A 25,443-nucleotide genomic window follows, 5' to 3' on the forward strand; every position below is an offset into this window, starting at 1 on the left:
TAATTTAACATTAACAACCTATTTACTAATTTAACCTTAAAATTATTCATAATTTCACTTATACCAAGCCATTACATTCCACTAACTTCAATAGTGGTCTAATTACCATATAAGGACTTTTACTATAAGGTTCTATAGCTATTTAATACCTTTAGCTACTAAAACTAAACTTTTGCACTTTATGTGATTTAGTCCTTTTTATCAAATTGAACATGTAAACAGTAAAATTTCTTAACGAAATTTTTATACGGTAATAATATCATACTATAGGAAATATAATAATAATAAAATAATTTTTTTAACCTTAGATTTGTGGTCCCGAAACTACTGTTCTGATTTAATTGAAAACAGGCTGTTACAAAGAGAATGGCCGGAAGAAAATCGCACAACTAGCTATCTGGTAGTTGATAGTGTCGGGAATAGGAAAAGTCTACTACGGCAATTTAAGGGAAATGTCACAAATGAGCAGGGAGTTGTTGTATTATTATTTAATTGAATCTCGAAAAGGTAGGGTACGTTTCGTGTAATGATGAAACTTACTAAGTTCATCTGAACTTACAATGGTTGTTTTGTGATTGCAGGATATATAGAATATGGGACTTGAGGAGGACCAAGCCAGATCATTTGGAATCGAAGATTGATTTAAGTAGAGTCAAGCACATAGGAAGGGAGCACCCTTAGGAACTTTGCCGTGGGGGTGGATATATTGTAATTATGTAGTTCCTTAAGAGTGGAGTAGAGACAAGGAACTCTTTTTAGAAATTTATGTCTCTGATGTAAGTTAATTTATTAATAGGTAATAAAGTTTGATTTCGAAATAGTAAGATCATAGTATAAACATTAATCCAGTTCTGTTATGATGCCCGCACCCGGATCTAGTGATTGGGTCGGGTGAAGGTGTTATAATACAACTCAAATTCTTTGACTGTAATGAAAATGACTTAAGAAGACCAAAGCTCAACCAGCACCACCACTCTTATTGAAACAATCATATGACAGTTTAGGCTTTAAGATGAAAAATAAAATATCAGAAGCACAACATTAAAATCTGACCCGTCTTTAAAGGAAGCATGAAAATTCAAAGCAACCTATATCTTAGTTGCAAGCATCGGGGTTAGCTAAGAGGTAAGCTTCAATAGCTTTGTAAACTCCCTCACTCCCTTTAATGAGAGCCTTGATTTCATCTTCAGTGATTACATAGTCACCAAAAGTGTAAAATTTCATCGAGCTCTTGCAAACACTTCCTCCACCTACAGCTGCCTCAAACTTATTCTCGTAGTTGATTTTCTCAAGCTTGTCCCCCAAAGGCCCACCTTCAATCAAACTGTAACTGTATGAAAATTTGTTTTCATCATGTCCTCCAATCTGGTGCTTCATATATTGGAATGGAAGGCCTAAACAAATAAAATACTTGTTATCCGACATACTCGTGTTGACCGCATTGGAAAGAGGCCATAAAAAGTGAAAATAATGAAAGAACTAACCTTCAACAAACCTGATCTTTACGATACTTCCAGGGCCAGGATTAGCTTCAACCTCAATACTCTTGATTGCATGAGGGGCAGCTATGGGCCAGACCTTGTCAGCTTCAAGAACGAAGGCCTTGAAAAGCCTGGCGGGAGCGACTGGGGAGGTAGAGTCATAGTTATAAGTGACAACACCCATGATTCTAATACTACTTGGGACTTTGAGTTGAAAGAAAAGAATAAATGGATGATTGAGTTAGAGTTTGAGGTGTGAGATGATTGAGAACCAAGATGCTATTTATAGACTGATATATTATTCTCATCTTTTAATTGGATTTATATCCAACATTGTTATTAATATTCATTGAATTGGTACTAGTCAAATTAGGCAGCCAGAACTTATTAAATCGCAAATTGGTGACTAAATATTTTATCAGTTTGTCTCCTATTTATTTGCTTTATATCTCTTCAAAATGTATTTTTAAAAAGAAATATATAATGATAACATATATTAGATATTCATTTAATTATAAATATATTTAAAAATATTTTATTAGTAATTATATATTTTATAATTAAAATTTAATAAAATAAATTTTAATCCATAAATAGTAATTCTGGTGGAATCGAATTAACCTGAAATCAGATTTGCACTATTGTTCATTTTGCTGATGAATTAATCCTTTGCCGGAATGACTAGAAAACTTGTACAAAAGGAAATCCGTCAACTGTAAAGGAAATCCATTCTTTCCTTGGCCATGAAGATTTTATAGTGCTTTATAAAGAGCTTCTCAAAATTAGTTGAATTACTGTGCGAATTATTGCAAAAAGATAAGAAATTTGAGTTCAGGCCAAAATGTTAAGAGGCTTTTGACACACTAAAACAGAAGTTGGTATCCGCTCCTATAGTGCAAGCACCAAATTGCAATTATCCTTTGGAATCTTGTCCGATGTAAGTGACCGAAGTGTGGGGGTCATGTTATGGAAAAAGATAGATAGATAGCCCATGTTATTTTTTATGCCGCAAAAACCTTAGATGTTGCATAAAGAAATTACACTACCACAGAAAAAGAACTTTTAGCTATTGTCTTTGCTTGGGATAAATTTCAGTCTTATCTATTGGGATATAAAGTGGTTATTTTTTTTACCATGTAGCTCTTAGGTATTTGATCACAAAGAAAGAAGAGATACCAAGGCTCATTAGGTGGGTTTTGCAGCTTCAAGAATTTGACATCGAGATTCGAAATAAGAAGGGATGCGAAAACTAGGTGGCTGACCACTTGAGTAGGTTAAAAACACCTTCTGACGACACTTCTATAAAGAATGAGTTTCCTGATTAGGGCCTATTTTTGACTCAAGATTATTTCCCGTGGTATGCGAATATGGTAAACTTCCTTGCTACAGGTTCATTACTAGGTTATCTCGTTCCATGAGGGACAAACTTAAAAGAGAAGCTCGATATTATATTTGGGATGACCCATACTTGTAGAAACATTGCTCAGATTAGGTAATACGACATTGTGTTCCAGAAATCGAGGTGGCCTCTATACTTACTTTCTATCATAATCATACTAGAAATATAATATAAGCCCACCCAACAGAGATTAGGCTATACTTACTTTCCGTAAATAGGGCTTGAACCCAAGACATTAAACACACATCCAAAACACTTAGCCACTGAAGCATATACACATTTATGTTAGAATTCACAGAAACCAAATTAAGAAATTTAGGGCGTTACAAAGCCACATCATGCTTACACTTTCATTTTGGTCACTCAACTTGTAGGTTGCTTACATTTTGCCCCCTTTAAAAAAAATCTTTTTCTAGGTGTTACAATACAACTCAAATTCTTTGACTATAATGAAAATGACTTAAGAAGATCAAAGCTCAACCAGCACCACCACTCTTATTGAAACAATCATATGACAGTTTAGGCTTTAAGATGAAAAAGAAAATATCAGAAGCACAACATTAAAATCTGACCTGTCTTTAAAGGAAGCATGAAAATTCAAAGCAGCCTATATCTTAGTTGCAAGCATCGGGGTTAGCTAAGAGGTAAGCTTCAATAGCTTTGTAAACTCCCTCACTCCCTTTAATGAGAGCCTTGATTTCATCTTCAGTGATTACAGTCACCAAAAGTGTAAAATTTCATCGAGCTCTTGCAAACACTTCCTCCACCTACAGCTGCCTCAAACTTATTCTCGTAGTTGATTTTCTCAAGCTTGTCCCCCAAAGGCCCACCTTCAATCAAACTGTAACTGTATGAAAATTTGTTTTCATCATGTCCTCCAATCTGGTGCTTCATATATTGGAATGGAAGGCCTAAACAAATAAAATACTTGTTATCCGACATACTCGTGTTGACCGCATTGGAAAGAGGCCATAGAAAGTGAAAATAATGAAAGAACTAACCTTCAACAAAGTTGATCTTTACGATACTTCCAGGGACAGGATTAGCTTCAACCTCAATACTCTGGATTGCATGAGGGGCAGCTATAGGCCAGACCTTGTCAGCTTCAAGAACGAAGGCCTTGAAAAGCCTGGCGGGAGCGACTGGGGAGGTAGAGTCATAGTTATAAGTGACAACACCCATGATTCTAATACTACTTGGGACTTTGAGTTGAAAGAAAAGAATAAATGGATGATTGAGTTAGAGTTTGAGGTGTGAGATGATTGAGAACCAAGATGCTATTTATAGACTGATATATTATTCTCATCTTTTAATTGGATTTATATCCAACATTGTTATTAATATTCATTGAATTGGTACTAGTCAAATTAGGCAGCCAGAATTTATTAAATCGCAAATTGGTGACTAAATATTTTATCAGTTTGTCTCCTATTTATTTGCTTTATATCTCTTCAAAATGTATTTTTTAAAAGAAATATATAATGATAACATATATTAGATATTCATTTAATTATAAATATATTTAAAAATATTTTATTAGTAATTATATATTTTATAATTAAAATTTAATAAAATAAATTTTAATCCATAAATAGTAATTTTGGTGGAATCAATTAACTGAAATCGATTTGCACTATTGTTCATTTTGTTGATGAATTAATCCTTTGCCGAATGACTAGAAAACTTGTAGAAAAGAAATAAATGAATTTTTCCATTTCAACCCTTTTGGTAATTAACATGTAAAATTCGGACACATAGACTTGGGGACTTAAAGTAGGGGTGAGCAAAACTCGATTCGATTCGAAAAATCAAAAGAAAATCGATTTGAGTTAATCGAATAGAGTTATTCTAGTCGACTTGAGTAAGTAATTCGAGTTTGAATCAAGTTAAATTTTACAATTGAATAACTCGAATAACATAATGGTGTAAATACCCTTTGGTCCTGTCAATTTTGAAAATGAGCAAATTGGTCTCTCTTTCAACAAAATTACAAAAAATTTCAAAACATTTTTAAAAGTTCCAGAATTTATATTTTTTAAAAAATCTAGAGAATATATAAAGAAAGTTAAAAATTTAAACATTTTCTAAAATAATAATAATGAGACTTAAATAAGTTAATTAATGATTGAAGTTTATCATACTAAAGTATCTGGTTTCAAATTTATGTGCTGCAACATGGAATTAATTGTACTGTAATAAGATTTTAATTTGACATGTTTAATTTTTTTAATATAATACGAACAATTTCACTCAATTTGATTAGACTCGAATCTCATTTTACTCGATCCTATTCGAAAAAAATTCAAATCGAGTTAGGATGATAAAATAGGACTCGCCATCTCGATTAAATGGAAATTTTTTCACTCGACTCGATTCAATCGAATGCTCACCCCTAACTTAAAGCATAACTTTTGATACTTTTTCTAATGTGATATTTGTGTTTTTTTTTGTCTAATGGTGCTTATTTTTTTACAAAAAGTATATATTTTGCCACCTAAAGGTAACAATGCTAACTTTTTAGTTTTTAATTCGAGCTTGAGAGTTGATGAAAATTTATAATTAGCTAATAATATTAGCAATTAATTAACTTTCATCAAAATAACCCTAAAACCCAGATTAAATCACATCAATATATATTAAAAAAAGGAAACTCGAAAGAAATTGTTAAAATTAAAGTGATATTTGCTAAACTAAAAATTAAGTGTTGAATTTGAATTATAAAAACTATGGTTAACCGGTTTGATTGTTAAAGATGCCGGCATTGTTGACGAGAACAACCAGAAACTGACACATGACATGCCATGAGATTAAGTATGTTTAACATATATTTAAAAGAAAATCCTTGAATATAAGTGTGGAAAAAGAAGTTGAACTGCATTTGCATGTGAAGATTCAAATTTCAAAATATAAACTTATATGTATGGCAGCACCCTCTGAACAGCCTTAGGAAGACTTGGACTTATCCAGAAAAGGTTTTTAATTGAATATAATATAATATCAAGTTTGTTGAAATATATACTTTTCTTTAACTTCAAAGTTTGTCTCTTATGATACCTCGAGTCTCATTCTAGAAAAGGAGTAATAGTAAATAGACAGTCTATTATATATTGAATTGTTTTTGACGGTAGTGAATTTGAAATATTATTTCTCAATATTATTTTAAATGGATTAAATTATTAATATTAAATATGCATAGAATCATAGGACTAGTCGGTGCTTCATGTTGAGCATTTTGGATCAGTTGATTTTTTGACTTCAACTTCTTTCATCTATTCCTATAACAGACTATAATATTTATAGAAGCATTTTCCTCTCTCTCTATATATATGAAGTCATCAATTGGCCAATTACTTAGACATATCTGGGATGCTTTTTTGACTAATAAAATTAATAACATTATTGGATATAAGTCCAATTAAAATTGAAAACAATCAAGTTCTTAAGTTTCAATTTCAGTCTATAAATACTATCATAGTTTATAGGGCCATTGAAGCTTTCCTCTTGGCAAATCCCGATGCAACTAAAATATTAATTTCTTTCCATTATTATATTAATAGGAGTTGATCATCTTTATGTTTATTATACTCAGAGTTTGAGTTGTATTATTTATATATATATAATGAAATAAAATTACCATATAAACTTGCAAAAATAACTGAGTTTTAAATGGTATATATTTTGCAAACATTCTACAAATTTTCTTTCATACATCTATTGTGTTAACGAAATCTCGAGGTTAATATTTTTTTTGGTAATTGAATTGGTATTTAAAATTGAATAGAAAGAATAAAATTGTAACACTGCAATCATGATGTAGCCATATGATTTCAGCTTTTACTTATAGCTACAATCTACAAAGAAAATTACTTACCATTCTATGTATAGTATTTACATTACAAATCAAGTCACACAATTGCAACTGTCAATTGAAAATCATTTTATGGGGTTTCACTCTAGTTTTATGCTTCCTTTCATTTCTCTCTCAATAAATATAATCGTACATGACTAATAATTGGGAGCTAATTATCAACAAACTGAATCAGGAATTTACTATTTTGAAAGTTGATAGTTCTTTATATGTATTTTTAAATAAACTAAGATAAAAGAAACTAGTAAAACATAAGAACCGAAGATGAGAAATAAAGATAAAATTTGTCTTTGATTCTGGCTAGCTAATAATTTGGACAACTGCATCCCATCTTTGGTAAAGTGCATATATTCCATTTCCTCCTCGTCAATTTCAGCATCATTCCAGTCATGTATGTTACCGAAATGAATACCATCCGGAGGAGCAGGGCAAATATTTCATTTCCTCCTTCTAGTATCTCCCAGCCACTTCTTTTAGATTATTTCTTTGAAGTCCAAAAATTCCAGGGCTCCGGAATGTCCCTCGGAAGATTTGGGCAATTACGTTCTTTACATCATAGGGAAGCTTTCATTCCAAGGCTTGGAACCTTTCCCCTGTTCAAAACCATTGTCCAAGTCTGATTCCTTGTATCCATAAGAAGGTACTTGAATACTTTCCGGAGCGTGGCAGTTTCAGGGACTACCATCCGGTTAGGTTTCTAAGGATTACCGTCCTATCAACAAAGCCCAAGCAGAGATTGACATCTGCCCCACTATGACATAACATGCATATCTATTCCCAAGACAAAATAGTCAGCCCGCACAATTAATGTCCTATACATCGTCCCCTATACACTTAAAAGGAAAATAACTCTTCAATTCTTACAAACCATCTATTAAAAATGGCAGGTATGCATTCAAACCATCCATTGCAAAATGCGAGTCTGCACACAAACTATCCACAAAAATTGGGTGGTTATCAATTAACTAGATTTTGAAAACAAGAGGTCTGCATAAGGAAGAAGAACAAAAGACACGACAAAAGCTGAAGACTACCACATGTTAATCAGTGGAACATTATTTTCAATTAGCAACAATTTGGAAAGGAAAAGAGAATGCATAGGCATAAACCACAACTCTAGCAGCATTATATTTTTATTTATTTTCATGGAATTCTCCTCCCTACCCCTAATCGGAGTACCCACACGAGGTACACCAGACGACCTAGTTCCCCCACTTGTTGAATCTATTCCCTTACCATCCTCCTCTAAATCATCTAGGTAAGATCATCACCTCCTAGTTGTTGGAAAAAATCTGGTTTAAAAACGGTTTTCTGTCATAGTAGAAAATTAAAAATTTGAAAACGGAGTTGGTTTGTGATATTTATTCCAATAAACTTTTACTGAAAAGCACTTATGCTTTGTGCGAGATGAATCTTTTACGTTCCACCATGGACTTATATTTGACTTAAGTTGAAATTTTTTAATTCGGCTCTTGTCATTTTTTTTGTCCAATGTGGTACCTGTATTTGACGAAAAATATATATTTTGGCATATGAGGATAACAATGTTAAGTTTTGAGTGCTTAATTGAAGTTTTACAGTTGATTTGATGAAATTTTATAATTAGCTAAAAATACTAGCAATTAACTTTGATCAAATTAACCTTAAAACCAAAAATAAATCACATCGATATATTCAAAATAGAAAACTCGAAAGAAATTTGCTAAAACTTGCAACCAATCCCCCTACCCATGGTCAAGCACCTTGAGAAGAGGAGTGAGTAGAATGGCTTTGCTAAAAATAGCGAAAACAAAGAATGTTTCAAGAAAAGAGTTGAGTGGTCAGTTGGCAAACTTTTTGGGGCTATTTTGTAATTTTTATAAAGTTTAGGGACCTTTAATTTAATTATTCCCTGGATGGTTGGGCTTCTGGTTAACCGAATTTGGGGTCTCCCTGAATAAGACAATTTAGCTTCAACATTGAGCAGTAGGCTTGACTGCTTCACTGATTTGATTTTTGAGCTGGGTCAAGTCTATCTATTATCCATAATTCTAATTAATTTTAAATGTCTATAGCTAATTAATTATCAGCCCTCCTCCGTATGGCTTTTTCTACAAAACACTACTTGATCATACACTAAAATGACATACTTTTACGTGTTAATTACATGAACGTTTTGAGTACGATATTGCTAATTTTGGCTGTTTATGGTTTTTTATCTTATAGGGACTAAATTGAAGAAAAAAAGAAATTTGGGGGCAAAAAGTGTGAATTTAAAGACAAAATGGGTCAGCATGCGAAGTACGGAAGAAGTGGTGCCAAAAATACAAAATGTGGATGACTTGGGGCAAAATTTTAAAGAAGAGGTTTATGGACATAAAACTTTGTTTAAATTTGAATTTTATTTTTAGGATTATTGTTAGGATTATTATATTTTTTAGATTTAATTTCAAATTATATCTTTTAAATATCATTATCTAGAGTTTAAATAGGAATTACCTAGGGTATTTCATGTACTATAAATAGGGGATGGAGTGGCCTGATATTGACATATCACTTCTGTAAAAAACTCCTTCCCCCTAAAGCTTTTAGCCTTTTTGTTTCTTTTCTTTTCCAATAAAATTTCATTCCATTAAACTTGTGTGTTTTTTCTCGAAAAGCGTGAGCCACTGAACTCATCTAGTCAAAGGTTATGAAGACTTCTCCAAAAGAGTTCATGAGGCTTAAAACCCGCACTTAGCCCTTCTTAATGAGTATTCATCATTTCCCCGCATTACGGGGCTGACGCTTCGTCCATTTCCTTCCAAAAGTAGTCTTTTCATCTTTTGCAAAGACGACCGCTTTGTATGTTTTGGGAAGGTTGCACAGTCGGTTCGCTAACTACTACGTCAAAGATTGTCGAGCCCAAGAGACGAAATGGTTTGGCATTCGCCATTGAAAAACGATGATCTAGTGTAAGATGGTCCCACAAAAGTGACAGCTGGCTAGAGTCAAGTTCCTCTAAATTGTAAGGCTAAAACCTTAGTGGAGCTGGTGGTTGAAGGCGTCCTCTTCCACTATAGCTGCCTTATTCGGTCATGAGGAGGATCATCTAAAAGCCTATGATTGAACCAAAGGAGAATCGAGATAATCGGAGGCTGGAATCCTTCAATTGGAATTTTTTTTTTCTCAATTCTGGTTCTTATCACAATTATGATTTCGATCTATTTAATTTTGACTCATCCATATTTTTAATTCTGTTTTATTTTAACCTTTTCCCAAGTCAGCTATTTTTCTTGGGCACGACTATGACCAGGATTTCGAGAAATAAGGAGCTGTGGCGATCCAGTCCCTGAGGATTTAAGCCTACTCCCCTATACTATTTATTTTCGTTATTTAAGGATAGGATATTTTTGGTGCTTTCAACGACACATCAAATTTTGGCGTCGTTACCGGGGACTGACAACGTGCTAATCTTGTTTTTTATAACCATATCTGCTCGAGGAAATCTTGCGTTCGATTAAGAAAATTAAAAGGCTGCGATAGCTAATCATAAGGAATTGAAGCTACGAAAAAGGAAATCAGAGGTGGTAGGAACTAAGAGTAACCCACCACCAAAAATAGAAGCAGACGACGGAGTTGAGTCTGGGGTTAACGAAAACCTTACTCAAACACTGGAGAACGAAAAGAATAGGAGTCAACCCACAAGAAGAAGTGTCTAACGCTAAGGTTAATGTAAACCCGAATCTGACACAACAACCTATGGCTCAAACTTTTCGGCAAATGGCCGAGGCTCCTACAGATCAACAACCATTATCCATTGCGTATCCTACTATGGATACTAATTTTGAACTTAAGTTAAGATTAATCCAATTGCTGCTGACTTTTCGTGGATTGCAAAATGAAAATCCACACAAATATCTGAAAGAGTTTCATATGATTTGTCTTAGTATGAAAGCTAAGGGCGTAACTGAGGATCAAATCAAATTACGTGGTTTCCCTTTTTCCCTACCAGACTTTGCTAGGGAATGGTTATTTTATCTACCTCCTGGATCTATGACAACTTAGGTTGATCTTTCCCATTTTTTTCTCAATAGATTTTTCCCAGCCTTGCGCACAACTAAGTTAAGAATGAAGATTTTTGGGATAAGGCAAAAGGATATGAAGACTCTTTACGACTATACATTTAAAAAGAAAACACCACTTCAATTCTTACAAACCATCTATTAAAAATGGCAGGTATGCATTCAAACCATTTGTTGCAAAGGCAAGTCTGCACACAGGCTATCCACAAAAATTGGGAGATTATCAATTAACTAGGTTTTGAAAACAAGAGGTTTGCATAAGGAGGAAGAACAAAAGACACGACAAAAGCTGAAGACTACCACCTGTTAATCAGTGGAACATTATTTTCAATTAGCAACAATTTGGAAACAAAAAGAGAATGCATAAGCATAAAGCACAACCCTAGCAACATTATATTATTTATTTTCATGGAATTCTCCTCCCTACCCCTAATCGGAGTACCCTCACGAGGTACACCAAATTATCTAGTCTCCCCACACATTGGATATATTCTTTGGCACCCCAAACTCGACCGAGACAGTTTGACCCGAATTTCAAACGTTACATTAGCCACCGAATTGACTCTTTGTCAAAACATAGCAAATCACACCTCAGAGATTTATTCATTTAAATATGTAAAGTCCTAATGTCATGCTTTCGCTTCACTACGCTGATCATCATATTATCAATGTAATTTGTAAATTGAATTATTAACAAGCAAATAATCTAAAAGCTTCAATTGAACATTCATGCTGGTGATATCGTATTTAAAAGGTTATGTTTGTAAAGATTTTAGAAGTCGTTTTATTTAAAAAAAATTAGATTTAAATCGTAATATATTAAAATGTTGGAACACACCATTTCACAAGGTTGAAAATAGTATAGTAGAGTAATATGTATAAATCTTGTCTAGGAAGATTCATTAAAACATCATGCGTCTCTTCATAAAATCATCATCATTTAATTAGTTCACAACCCACCTACTTTTTACATAACTTGTCCAATTTTACATTTCCTTGCAAACTAAGCTCATGATTAATTTCCAAATCACACGTAAAACATATAAGACTTACCTCGATAACTAGTGGCTCTTCAACCTACACTTACAAGTTAGTCGAACAATTACTCATACTATTCATCAAGCATTCACAATCTACCATTCAATCATCTATCTAAAGCAGTGATAAAAGTTCCAAATCAAACCAATTAAATAGTCCATAACGTCCAATTACAACCCAACAATTACAACTAGCTCTAATTCTAAATCCCATAATTTGGTCCCACACTGCCTTCCTCAATTGGATTTGGGAACACATCAACATACCAAGGTATAGCCTTGTTATGGATCAGTTGGATGGCTCACTTCCCTACCTATTCACAAGCTAAATCACTGCAATGATATAAAAGAGTGGGTGAACTTAAGAAAGCTCAGTGAGTGCTCAACATACTACAAATAAACACATCAGTTGGGTTAAAGGGTGACATATGATAACGATACACATATTATTAAAGTCTACACAAAATAGTAACTCACACGACACAATAGTTCTCATAAAATAAGTAGTGCACATATAATAAGTAATTCGCATAAAATTGGCAGATCAAATAAATTATCAATTCGCATAAAACATCTGTTCATATGAAATAATAGTTCATTCCAATTAACAGTTCAGAACACATAATAGTTACATTCCACATAATATTTCATGCAAAATAACAGTTCATACTCTATAATAACTCATATATTTCAAATAATGATAAATTGACAATTTTGTAATTATGAAACATATAGGGGACTCTATCATTGCCTATAAGTGGACTTTATCGCCACATATTGGATAAACAGATCTCCTTATAACACCTCACTTTTGGACTCAGAGCCCTATGCTTTCTCTGATATAAGTGTAGTACAAATACTTACACTCTCCAACACTCTCGACTCATAAAGCCTTGTGCTATTTCCGTTGAATGGAACTATGCTCAACATTCCCTTATCTCTCCAAAGCTATATCCAAGCACAATACCCATCACAATAATGAGAAGGTGATTACTCACTATCCTATGACATGCCAACTTAATCAAATGGTTCCATAAGGTCACAATACCAAAATATCTCTTTAACAAATTCACAATATTCAGTATAATAGAGCTCGCAATTAAGATGAGCTCGCACATTATAACACAATTTACAATTCAAAATTCACAAATAATATAACTTTCATGCAACATATATTGCACACATAACACAGTTCACATATCATTCATGACATAGCTCACATAAATCATTGTTCGCATATTTTATTTAGTATAGGCCAAGTAATAGCTTAGCTTACATATAATACAAATCAAAATCTTACAATACACAGTTTGGAAAATTAATATAGTTTACCATATTAATACATATTACAAAATTAACACAGTTCACCATAATGATATAATTCACCAAGTTAACTTGGTTCACAATATACCACATTACAAAAATATAATTGGCTCGCACTATAGTTGAGCTCGCACCTAGCATTTCACACTAATATAATTTTGCACTAATCAGAGCTTGCATTATCATAGAGCTCATAATTCACATATTGGTTCGTGCATGCATATATGTACATTATCAATAAAATTCACATGTTATAAGAGTTTACGTTATATTTTTTATTAGATCACAGGCATTACAAAACCCATATACGTATATATTATATAAAACATGACCCATATATGCTTATATATGATATATATAATCAAGACCCACGCATATATATTATATATATAACATAACCCATGCATATATATATTGCATATATACACATATCTTTTTAGTACATTAGCTCGCATTTGATATTATGCTCACACACACACACACACAATAATTAAATGCACAATTCGCACACACTTATCACGTTAAGTACATGGTTTACAGCTACGGCCTGCCTATTTTATTCCTATAACTACATGCACGTTTCAAATTCATGCATTTGGCTCATTAAAATCGCACAACATGCATACCCTACACTCAAACAAAATTGCAATGGCTTGCTCCAGGAGAAATCAAGGTTCGCATATTAATTAAGCAGGGTTTTTGCATATGTTACATTATCCTGCATACTGGGGTTTAAATGCAGTATATCAGGCCACTCACCTTATTAACCATTGCTTCAACTACCATGCTCAAGTAAGTTTTAATTTGCTTATATCCATGCTTGTGGAGGCTCCCAAATGAATTGGTACTTTTCATACACATCAAAAACATTACCAAGATATTACTAATAGCAAAAATAACATTAAATCATTCAAAAATCGTAGATAAAAACCTCTTAACCTCTATATCAAAAACTTAACTAGTTTTGCAAAAATAGGTGTTTAACCACTCAAATCTCACTTCTAAGCTTAGATTTAAACTTCATGCATCCTAAATATAATCTAATTACAAATCCAAACCATCAATTTCATCCAATTTCACCGATCTAATTTTTCCCAAAAAATCAAGCTTATGTGATCTTTTAAATGGGGAACAACATTCAATTTGCTTTAATTCCTTACGAATTTGTTCAATTAAGATCAAATACCTTCTAATTAGATCAAAATGAGTTATAATTGACTTAAAAACCAAAGCATATCCAAGAAACACGAGATCCACCATTTTCAAGCCAAAAATTAACTCATTTTGCCGAAATATGAGGTTTCCTAACCGATTTTTGTTCCTAAACCTTTAATTTTATCCTAGTATTACAAATATAAACCTTTAATTTTATCTAATCTCATGAATTTAAAATTTCTAAAAATTAAGCTTGTATGAACACATAAAAGGGAACTCAAAATTCATTAAAATTGGATACGGATCTATCAAATTGAGTTCAAATGTCTTCTATTTAGTTCAAAATAGATTAGAAATCAATAAAAAATAGTAGGTTTACTCATTATTTTGGATTTCACAATTATTGAACCAAAATTTGATTAAAAGCTTTAAATCTTAAAACACTCAACACACTTGATTAAATTGCGAATTAGAAAAACAAAACCTTAATCTAGTCATAATAAGTCAAGACATTACCTCAATTTGAAGAAGACAACAAGTTGTGGAGTTAATTCAAAACTGAACGTGAGAAGAATAACGCCGAAATTGACGAGGATTTAATTATTTTCCTTTAAAATTGGAAGGTGCTGAGGTGTTTGGATAGCTCAATTTAATTAAGTGTTGAATTTGAATTATAAAAACAAACATTAATCGATTTGATTGTTAACAGATGCTAGTGTGGTTGGCAAGAGCAATGGAAAGATAACACATGGCATACTATGAGGATAAGTATGTTAACAAGGCAAGCCAAATGAAATTGAACACCCTTAGGAAGACTTGGACTTATCTAGAAAGGTTTTTTTAAATTGAATATACATATATAAAGTATGTTGAAATATAAAATTCTAATATTTTGTTCCATACAATACCTTCAGTTTCCTTCTAGAAAAGGAATAACACCAAATAGACGGTCTATTATGTATTGTTTTGTTCATATTTGTATTCACACAAAGAATTCTGATTTTATGGATTCGATTTTGTGAAAATTGCAATGAAGTTAATTTAAAATAAGGGTTACCAAATCATTATTTTTCAAACAAGAAATTGGATCGAGGTTTATATATTGAATTGTTTTTGACGTTCTAGAGCAGTGAATTTGAATTATTATTTCTCAATATGATTTTAAATGAAGTAAATTATTAATACTAAATTTGGATAGAATTATAGGACTAGTCGATGCTTCATGTTCAGCATCCTGGATCAGCCAACTTACTACTTTTCATCAATTTCTATAACAGTTAATACTTATATGAGCATTTTCCTTTCTATATATATATATATATATAAATAAAGTCATAAATTGGAAATTTCCTTAGACATATCTGGGATGCTCTTTTGACTAATAACATATATATATATATATATATATATATATATATATATAAATCCAATCAAAATTGAAATAATCAAGTTCTTAATCTTCAAGTTCAGTCTATAAATAATATACCAGTTTTCTAGCTTCCCACACATCAAAACACTCACTCACTCATCCATTTCTTCTTCTCTTCTTTCAGCTCAAAGAAAAGACTTGAAATAGTTTTAGAATTATGGGTGTTGTAACTTATGAATTTGAGGTAACCTCCCCAGTCGCCCCGACCAGGCTTTTCAAAGCCTTTGTTCTTGAAGGTGCCAAGGTTTACCCCAAGGCTGCCCCTCATGCAATTAAGAGTGTTGAGCTCGAAGGTGATGGTAAGCCAGGAAGTATTGTAAAGATCAATTTTGTTGAAGGTTAGTTACTTCTTTAATTTTCACTTTTTTTTTTTTGTATGTGCTTGATACGAGTATGTCGGATAACAAGTATTTTATTTCCTTAGGTCTTCCATTCCAATATATGAAGCACATGATTGGCGGACATGATGAAAGCAATTTGTCATACAGTTACAGTTTGATCGAAGGTGGACCTCTCGGGGACAAGCTTGAGAAAATTAGCTATGAGAACCAATTTGTGGCTGATGCAAGTGGAGGAAGTGTTTGCAAGAGCTCGATCAAATTTTACACCATTGGCGACTATGTAATCACTGAAGATGAAATCAAGGCTCTCATTCAAAGGAGTGAGGTAGTTTACAAGGCTATTGAAGCTTACCTCTTGGCTAACACTGATGCTTGCAACTAAGATATTAATTTGTCTTTCCATTGTTATATTAATAAGACTGGTGGTCTTCAGGATTTGATCATCTTTATTTTTATTATACTCAAAGAGTTTGAATTGTATTATGTTTGATATATTTAATGAAATAAAATAAACATATAAGCTTACAAAAATAATTGGGTTTTACCTCATTTATATTTCGCAAAGACTACAAATTTTCTTTCATATATTCTTTGTGTTTGCAAATTCTCAATCTCAACAAAGTTTGTTTTTAGATAATTGAATTTTATTTTAAGTTCAAAAGAAAGCATAAAACTACTACAGTGTAATCATAGTGTAGCCATATGTTTTCAATTTTGACGTATACCCCACAATCTACAAATAGAATTAATTATGTCACTATGTATAATATTTACATTACAGGTCGTGAAAATCATTAGTTGACTGGTTTGATCGTTAGTAATGTTAATGTGGTTGATGGCAGCACGAGTAGATGACACCGGACATGATGTGGGAGGAATGATAATTTGGCATGATGTATACTACACCAGACATCTGGAATGCACGTGGAGAAAAGGCTGTCTAGATAATTCTTCAACGATTGGAATTAAAGATATCAATTAAATAAACTATTAAGTTCCCTAATTAAATATTATATTATGAATTTGTAACATAATAAACTTATAAATTAAATATTTGAATTTAATAAATCATGGTAAATTAATTAATTTAATTGGATAACTCATATTGATAAATTGAACTTGTTAGATTTATGAACATAATTAGTCATGTGAAAGAGTGTAAAATAGAAGAAAGCAATAATTTATAAACTTATCTTTTAATTTGTTGGTTTGATTCCTAGTTTCTTTTTTAACATAATTCTTGCTTTCTTCATTTGATGATGGAAATTCATGATATGAATCTGTGCTAGGTTTATAACAATTATCTCCCTATAACAACATCCTATTATAGGTGAATAACAACTATCTCTCTATAGTACGCAAAACCTTGACAAACAAATTGGGGCTATTATAGGCAAGGTTAACTCATAATAATAATAAAATTAGAAAAAAAATTTAAATTCCATTTTGCATTATAGTTACCTTGTGTAAAAATTGATAACCATGCCTCCAAGAATGAAAAAATGAGCTAAGTCTCTACCCGAACCACTTCCATCATCGGAGTATGTTCCTGATAAATTTAAGTTGAAAGAGGCTGAAGCCTTTTTGTCGTTTTATTGTTTTTAACTGAGGGGAGGAGAATGGAAAAGAGAGGGGTACAATAATTACCCCCTATCTTTTAATCAAGCTATAATGTTTCCCATAGCTAAAATGTGGATGAAATTTATTTGCACTCGCATATCACCATTACTCAACATTAATACTGTTAATGTTTTTTGAGCAGCCTTATTATATTGTATCTTGCAAGGAAAACGAATCAGCCTCAGGAAGTGGGTTAATAAAGAGATCCAAAAATATATATCCGGCATCAACGTTCGAATATATTTTCCTTACTTGATTATCGATTTGTGCCACCGTGTTGGAATGGTGATGGGGACAATAGAGAAATTTCATAATCCTACCACAAGTATTATTGGAGACAACCCCATGCACCAATTTCGGGAGCTTCAGAGAAAACAAATACAATAATGGAATCAGCGGCGCAAACAAAAAATGGAGATGCCTCTAGCTCCCCCAAAGAAATCCACGAAGGCAAAGGTGAAAAAGACTTATGAGCCTACAAAATGAGAGTGTAGGCTAGGCCGGCGTACGATACAAAATATTACTCCTACAGTCCATGAAAATAGGGATGGACATGTTTGTGAAGAGCCTAGGGGGAAAAAGTATAGAATGGCCCGATTACTTGAGTGACTCGTCTGAGACTAAGAAAGACGCGACCGAGCAATAAGAGGAGGACGAGAAAGAAATAGATGACGAGGCCACGGAAGATGACTTTTTCTTCTCCTATCAGGGAAACTTTGAGAGTGACTTTGTATCCATAAAGCAACGAAGAGGGGCACCCGTCTTTCGAGGTCCTACAGATTTATCTTAAATGCAACCGTCAAAACCCACTGTGAGTGGAAAAGGGAAACGAATCGCAGGACCGACTGAGGAGTCCAAGGATGACTTAGATTAGTTACATGTCTTTGTATTTTATTTATTTTTAGTGCGGCATGTAAATTATTAAACACCTTTGGATTTTATTTTTTATATTATTATTGTTTGCTTGTTAGTGTTGTTTTTTTTTTCTTATGTGTAGTGAGTTACCCTGACAGACCACACAACATATAGAGCTTCAACGAGAGGCGAACGCCCAAGCTAGTCTGATGCTCCATTCTAGGGAAGTCTGGTAACCTCCTAACCTTTATTTTGTACACATTGAGGACAATGTATAGTCTGAGTGTGGGGGGGAAGGCACATAAGTTTTTATGTGTGTTTATTTTTTTTATTTTACTTTTATTCATTTTGCAAACAAATTTCAAAAAAATCCCAAAAATATTTTCTGTTTTCGATTTTAATTTTTCAAAAATCAAGATATTTTTCTTCTTTGTTTTTAGTTTTTTTTATTGCATGGTACTTGGATTAATATTAAGTAATAAGTTAGTCGTTTTACATATCAAATGCGTATATAAGATTGCCAAACTTGTAAATTTTGAATGATACTAAATAATTTCTTGCTCTTAATTGTACATTAACTAGTTCACTTGGTTAATAGGTATTAGAGATTTGAGGGAACAACCGAAATGAAAATGTATAAAGTGTATCGTACGATGAATAAAAGATATGGATCCTTGTAGATAAATGATTCAAATTGCTAACTATTCGTTTAAATAGATGCATGCTTAATAGATGAGTTCTAGGTGACTAATCCGAGAAAGACCTTAGGCATTGTTTGTATAGCCTTGAGCCTAAAGGACCAACCTTAAACATTACATTATCCCTAGCTCCCGAATTTGAGCTTTACATTACCCTTCTTAATGAACCTCTATGTTTGAAACCTTGAATCAAAATTGAGTTTGAAACTCAACCCTTCATAGTTATTGAACTTTGTAACACATTATTGAATGGACATCTTGCCATGGACATCGAGGGTAAGGTAGGAACATTATGGAGGTTTCTCACAAAAATGTACTCGAGTGGTTAGTGACGAGGGGTCTACTTAGCTAGTAATTGATTCTTGCTAGAAATAGTGCTTAAAAAAAGAAAAAATTGAAAAAAATGAAAGTGAGAATCAAAAGCATTGTGAGGGAAAAGAGCAAAATAGTATAAAAATGCTCAAAACAAGAAAAAGAAAGGAGCTTAAAATAGTCGAAAATCTTAGTTCACAAAATGAGCTAATATCGACTAGTCTCTTCCATATTTTAGAGAAATAAGGAAGGTGAGAGAAGGAGAAATAAGGCGGTGAGATGTAAGGAGGAATTGGGAACAATGTTGTGTGTTATACTATTCACAATGCTTGAATTGTTTTAAGATGAACTTCCTTTGAATCCGTTCCAACCTCAGCCTCAGAATGTTACAAGCCTAAAAGACCTTTATGACTCGAATAAGTCACCGACAGATTAATTTGTATATAGCTTGCACTTGTTAGAATGAGCATGAATAGTTCTTTTTAAATATCTATGAGCGATCCGTATAATCTATATTGACGGATAAGATTTATACATATTTTCATTTACATTGCCTTTACCTTTATTGACACTTTAACTATTGAACTAATAATGTTTCTATTAGGAGTAAGTAAATTAGCTAGATATCATTCTTAAATTTCATGTGAAGTAATTCTTGTGCAAATTTGTTGTTGTACAACTATATAACTTAATTACCTAATGTAGTCCAAGGGTCGCCTTTTTGCATGTTTTGTGTGTTTGCTTGAGGATAGACAAAGACTTTAGTGTGAGGGTTTTCCAACTTACATAAGGAGCTTTTTCTTGAGCAAAATAGAGTTTTATCATAGTTTTTTGGTATTTTCATATTTTCGGATAATAAGTGAAGATGTCTCAATTTTGTCTATTTTTTTACCTAAATTGGCCGCTAGTGACATTTGGAGGCGTAACATGTGTTTGAGTGCTAAGGAACGTGTTAGAGGTAAAAAATGAAAGAGAACGACACCTAGGGCAAGGTATCCCAATATCCAACCCTTGGGATCGTGACACCTCCGAAAGTATAGAAGACCAAGGACTACCTTCAGTGGCATCCTGATATCCCTTTAGGTATCGCGATATCCACCTCCCAAGGAAGATCCCAAGTTTCAACACTACTCGAGATATGGCAATATCCTTTCCTAGGTAATGCGATATCACCTCCGTCAGAGGGACAAACTTGGACAAAAAGGGCAATTTTTGTCTACCTATCCCACAAATCACACAAGGCCCGTGTATGGGCCTTTTTTGCACTAAAAATTCATCTAAATACACATCAAAATAGCCAAAAATTTTTGAGGAGGAAAGAGATACACATTAGCTTAGTTTAGGTTTAGTTTTCTCCAGGTTTTCTTAAGTTTTTTATACACTATTTCTAGGTTTTTATTTTTCTCTTCTTCTACCTTAGATTAGAGTTTAATTTTCAGCATTTACTTCTTGTTCTTGTTGATCCTTATGCTAGTTAGGTTGGTTAACACTATAGCTAAGGTTTATTTATATTTCTAGTCCATGTACTTTACTTTCATGACTCTCTAAGCTTTAGGTTCATGTATTTCAGTTTATTTTACTTTAAATTTCTCAAAGCTTGTTCTTTTTATGTTTCTTGCCTTATATTTCTCTGTAAAATGCTTTTGGTTTCATGTTATTTAAGTCTTCTTGCATAAAAATCTCAATTTTTATATTTTTCTCAAGCTTTAATTTCATGGCTGCCTTATTTTCCATTTCTATGTTTCTTTTCTTCACTTTGAGCATGTGTAGCTAAACCATTAAGGAGGTTGGTTGATAAAGGTGTGGGTAAACTAAACGCTTTGGACAAATGACTAAATCGTAACAAATTGGACTAAATTGAATAGAACTAAGAACTTAGGTAGTGACTCCCATAAGGGAATATTAAGATAAAGTGAGATCAGAAGGTAATCTTGTCGCAAAACCGTCCGTTAGTCCTGGATTAACCGGTGAGGTCGAAAGATAAGTCAAACCTAATTCGTCTAAGTCGTTAAAATTGAGATTAGAAGATAAAATGGAGCCATTTAGTAATTTAAGCAATTCATGTCCTCGAGTCTGAAATTTGGTGAACAACATCGAATTCAACCAACCTCCATTGGTTATTTGCTGGATAGTCTCTATACTTTACAGTTCTTGCAATTTTGTCCATAGGGTAGAATATTTAATTTTCTTGCAAAATAATTTATTATGGATTGTCGTACCACAAAATCATATTAGTAACCACTTAGACTCTATTGTGTATGCTACTTATTTTTGAATCGCCTCTTCTTTTGGGTTCGATCCTTGGAATACTTCGATGTTTCATTGTAACACTATTAATATTAAAACTGACTTGTAAGCTTACAATCAAATAAGGCTTGTGTTTAAAGGCTAATTAATATGCAATCCATAGTCAAACGAGAAATGTTATTACCATAAGCTTGCTTAAGAATTTGATCTTCACGACTACAAATATGAGAAGACACAAAGATCAAAAAGTCTTAATAAGGGTTGGAATGGAAGGGTTAAGGGCATGGAAGGATATACAAGGTGATTACAGTCAAGAATTGAATTGATGAGATACCAAACCAAAAGAAAAAGATGTTGAAATGAAAAGAATTGACAGGAATAATATACAAAAAATTGAAGTAAGGCTTTATAAAAAATATAATAGTGATGATTTAAGCTCAACAAATAAGATAATATGGCTATAACATGAAAAGTGATCTCACAATTAAACAAGGTAGCCCAAAGTTTTTTCATTTCTTTATTTTTTAATTAAATTAGGAATATGAATGATCGAACATGGTTAGGAAACTTACCAAAATCTAATCTCGACTAAAGGAAAACAGGAAAAGGGTAATTCAAAGATTAATGGGATTTTAAGGGTTAAAACGAGTGGGTGATAAATGAATAAAAAGTGATTAGGGTTTACTAGTGGGCAATAAAGTGGGTAAGTTTTTTAAAGGTTAGCCCAATAATAAGTGTCTCTATCATCTCAACATATCAAATCATTAATGTGTCCTTAACATGCATAAGAAAGGCAAGTTCTAGAATAACTGGTCTTAATGACACACTCAAAACCAAAAATAACATGAGAATATAAGGATGGATGCTCTAAAGGCTCAAAAGCTCAAAAAAATATGGTTTTTATGTAAAAATTTTAAATTTATAATTCAACATAAGAATTAAGTTCAAGGAGAAAAACTAAAATGAATTTTTCTAAAAAACAACTTATCATGCTTGATTATCTCTTGCATTAAAGTATAAATACAAAAGGCATAAAAATCTACTAATTATCACAAAATAGAATCAATAAAAACTCTAGATTTAGAAAAGATAACTCTCATGCAAAAATTAAGAAAATTTCTTAACAAAACATTCAAGAATTTAAGGGCTAAGTTGAATGAAAGCATAAAATCCTCTGATAAAACTCTAAATTGACATACTTTTATGAGTTAATTACATATATATTTTGAGTACGATCCTACTAATTTGGGTTGTTTATGGTTTTTTTTATCTTGTAGGGACTAAATTGAATGAAAAAGGAAATTTGGGGACAAAAAGTAAGAATTCAAAGACAAAACGGGTCAGCATGCGAAATAGAGAAGGGGTGGTGTCGAAAATACAAAGTGTGGAAAACTTGGGGCAAAATTTTAAAGAAGAGATTTGTGAAGATAAAAATTTGTTTCGATTTGATTTCTATTTTTTTAATTTTGGATTATTTTTAAGATCATTATGATATTTTTTAGATTTAATTTTAATTATATCTCTTAAGCATTATCGTTTAAATTTTAAATAGTAATCAACTAGGGTTTTTCATGTACCATAAATAGGGATGGAGTGACATGAATTGGCCATTCCATTTTGTTGTAAAAATCTCCCTCCCCATAGCTGAAATTCCCTGATGCTCTTAGCCTTTTGTTTCTTTTCCTTTTCAATAAAATTAAGTTTAATTAAACTTATGTTTTTATTCCTAAAAAGAATGAGTAACTAAACTCATCTAGCCAAAGGTTATCAATATTCCTCAAAAAGAGTTCATGAGGCTTAGAACCTGCACTTAAACCTTTTCAACGAGTATTCATCATTTCTCTGCATTACGGGACTGACACTGTCGTCCATGTCATTCCAAAAGTAATATTTTCATTTTGTGCAAAGACGATCACTTTGTATGTTTTGAGAAAGTTGTACAGTCAGTTAGCTAACTTATTGCGTCAGAGGTTGTCGAGCTCAAGAGACAAGATGGCATGACATTTGCCATTGAGATATAATGATCTAGTGTAAGACGGTCTCATAGGAGTGACGGTTAGCTAGAGTCAGGTTTCTCTAGATTACAAGGCTATAATCTAAAATGGAGCTTGTGGTCGTAGGCATCCTCTTCCACTATAGCTAGCTTATTCGGTCATGAGAGGAACTACCTAAAGGTCTATGATTGAACCAAAGGAGGATCGAGATAACCGGAGGCTGGAATCCCTCAAATAAAAAAAAACACTTTTCTAAAATATTCTTTTTTCACAATTGCGTTTTCAATTTATATAGTCTCAACCCGTCCATATTCTTAATTCTCTTATTTTATTTATTTATTTTCCAGGTCAGACATTTTTCTTACGCACGATTGTGCGCAAAATTTCAAGGAACAAGAAGCTGTAGCGATCCAATCTTTGAGGATTTGACTCTACTTCCCTTATACCATTCTCTTCGTTATTTCTTAGGGATATGATATATTTGGTGCTTTCAACAACGACACCAAATTTTGGCCCTCTTGTTAGGGACTGACAATGTACTAACCTTGTTTCAGACTCTGCTAAAAAATAACTATTTTATTTACTTCCTGGATCTATTACAACCTAGGCTGAGCTTTCCCGTTTGTTTCTTAACAGAATTTTCCCAGCATCGCGTACAGCTGAGTTAAGGATGAAAATTTTTGGGATAAGGCAAAAGGATGTGGAGTCTATTTACGACTATTGAGAGTGATTTAAGAAGTTATGTGCAAGTTGCCCACAACATGGGATAAAAGAACAGTCTCTTCTCCAATAATTCTATGAGGACTTGGAGCCCATGGAAATAAATATGATAGATGTCGTCAGGGGAGGGGCATTGGTGAACATGACCCCCCAACAGGCCAGGGACTTGATATCCATGATGGCTACAAATACTCAGTAATTTTGAGGCAATCCTAAACCCACTAGAAGGGTTCACTAGCTAAGTAGTTCAATTTTAGAAGATAAAGTTGATAGACTTACTAATATCTTGAAATCTTTTTTTGCAATAAAAGCATGATTGGCCTGACTATGGAAAATTTGTGCAGCAACTAAACATACAACTTACACATGCTCTAGTTTGTATGATAGTGCTATAGCCCATTTAGATGCTGTGGGGAACTTTCATGGACCACCCCAAAGGGAATTTGACCCTTACGCTAATACATATAACCCAGGATTGAGAGACCATCCTAACTTGAGTTATGGGGCGAACCCACAGTATAATCAGCCATACCAAAACTAGTTTCCACAATAAATGCAAGTTTCAGGTACCTCTCTAGAAGCCATGATAAATAAATTATCAGCTAATGTGCTTGATTTCCAACACCAGATGGAACAACAAACTATTTATTTTCAAAAGAAAACCAAGGCATCTATAAAAGAGTTGACCTTGTCAGTTGAGAAAATAAATTCATAGGGAAAGGTGCTGTCACAAATGGAACCTAACCCAAGAGAAAACACAAATTCAGTGACGTTACGAAGTGGAAAAGAACTAAAACCAAATCCTGGCAGGAATTTTGATGAAGATTCTACCCAGGAAAGTAGGAGAATAATGAACAGGTCCGAACAAAACCTCCTTTGCCTAAAATTCAACCTCTATTTTTAGGAGAATTGAAACAAGAT

The 25,443-nt window shown here is 32.8% G+C and overlaps 2 protein-coding genes and 2 pseudogenes across 7 annotated transcripts in view; 1 reads left to right on the top strand and 3 right to left on the bottom strand.

Annotated features, from left to right (window-relative positions):
• Positions 1–941: 941 nt before the first annotated feature.
• On the bottom strand, positions 942–1,773 carry LOC105778438 (major pollen allergen Bet v 1-E). The gene is made up of 2 exons (XM_012602152.2): positions 1,485–1,773; positions 942–1,394 (listed from the first exon to the last, which is right to left on the bottom strand). Exons 1-2 carry the CDS (start codon positions 1,663–1,665, stop codon positions 1,096–1,098), a joined length of 480 nt encoding a protein of 159 aa, XP_012457606.2. The 5' UTR covers positions 1,666–1,773; the 3' UTR covers positions 942–1,095.
• Positions 1,774–3,186: 1,413 nt separating this feature from the next.
• On the bottom strand, positions 3,187–4,154 carry LOC105778302 (major pollen allergen Bet v 1-E-like; annotated as a pseudogene).
• The window catches only part of LOC128032010 (major pollen allergen Bet v 1-A-like), a 30,900-nt pseudogene continuing 8,643 nt past the window's right edge, over positions 3,187–25,443 (bottom strand).
• Positions 15,756–25,443, top strand: part of LOC105774915 (major pollen allergen Bet v 1-F/I) — a 98,798-nt gene continuing 89,110 nt past the window's right edge. For 3 of the 6 annotated variants that reach the window (XM_052621985.1, XM_052621987.1, XM_052621986.1), the window contains exons 1-2: positions 15,760–16,073; positions 16,160–16,240. In XM_052621985.1, coding sequence (XP_052477945.1) covers positions 15,893–16,073; positions 16,160–16,240 — 262 coding nt within the window. In that variant the 5' untranslated portion in view covers positions 15,760–15,892. Of the gene's footprint in view, positions 16,074–16,159; positions 16,241–25,443 lie in introns of all 6 variants that reach the window. The other 3 variants (XM_052621984.1, XM_052621988.1, XM_052621989.1) reach the window with 2 other exon arrangements.

The sequence above is a fragment of the Gossypium raimondii genome, chromosome 10 (genome assembly GCF_025698545.1).
Source record: "Gossypium raimondii isolate GPD5lz chromosome 10, ASM2569854v1, whole genome shotgun sequence".
NCBI lineage: Eukaryota > Viridiplantae > Streptophyta > Magnoliopsida > Malvales > Malvaceae > Gossypium > Gossypium raimondii.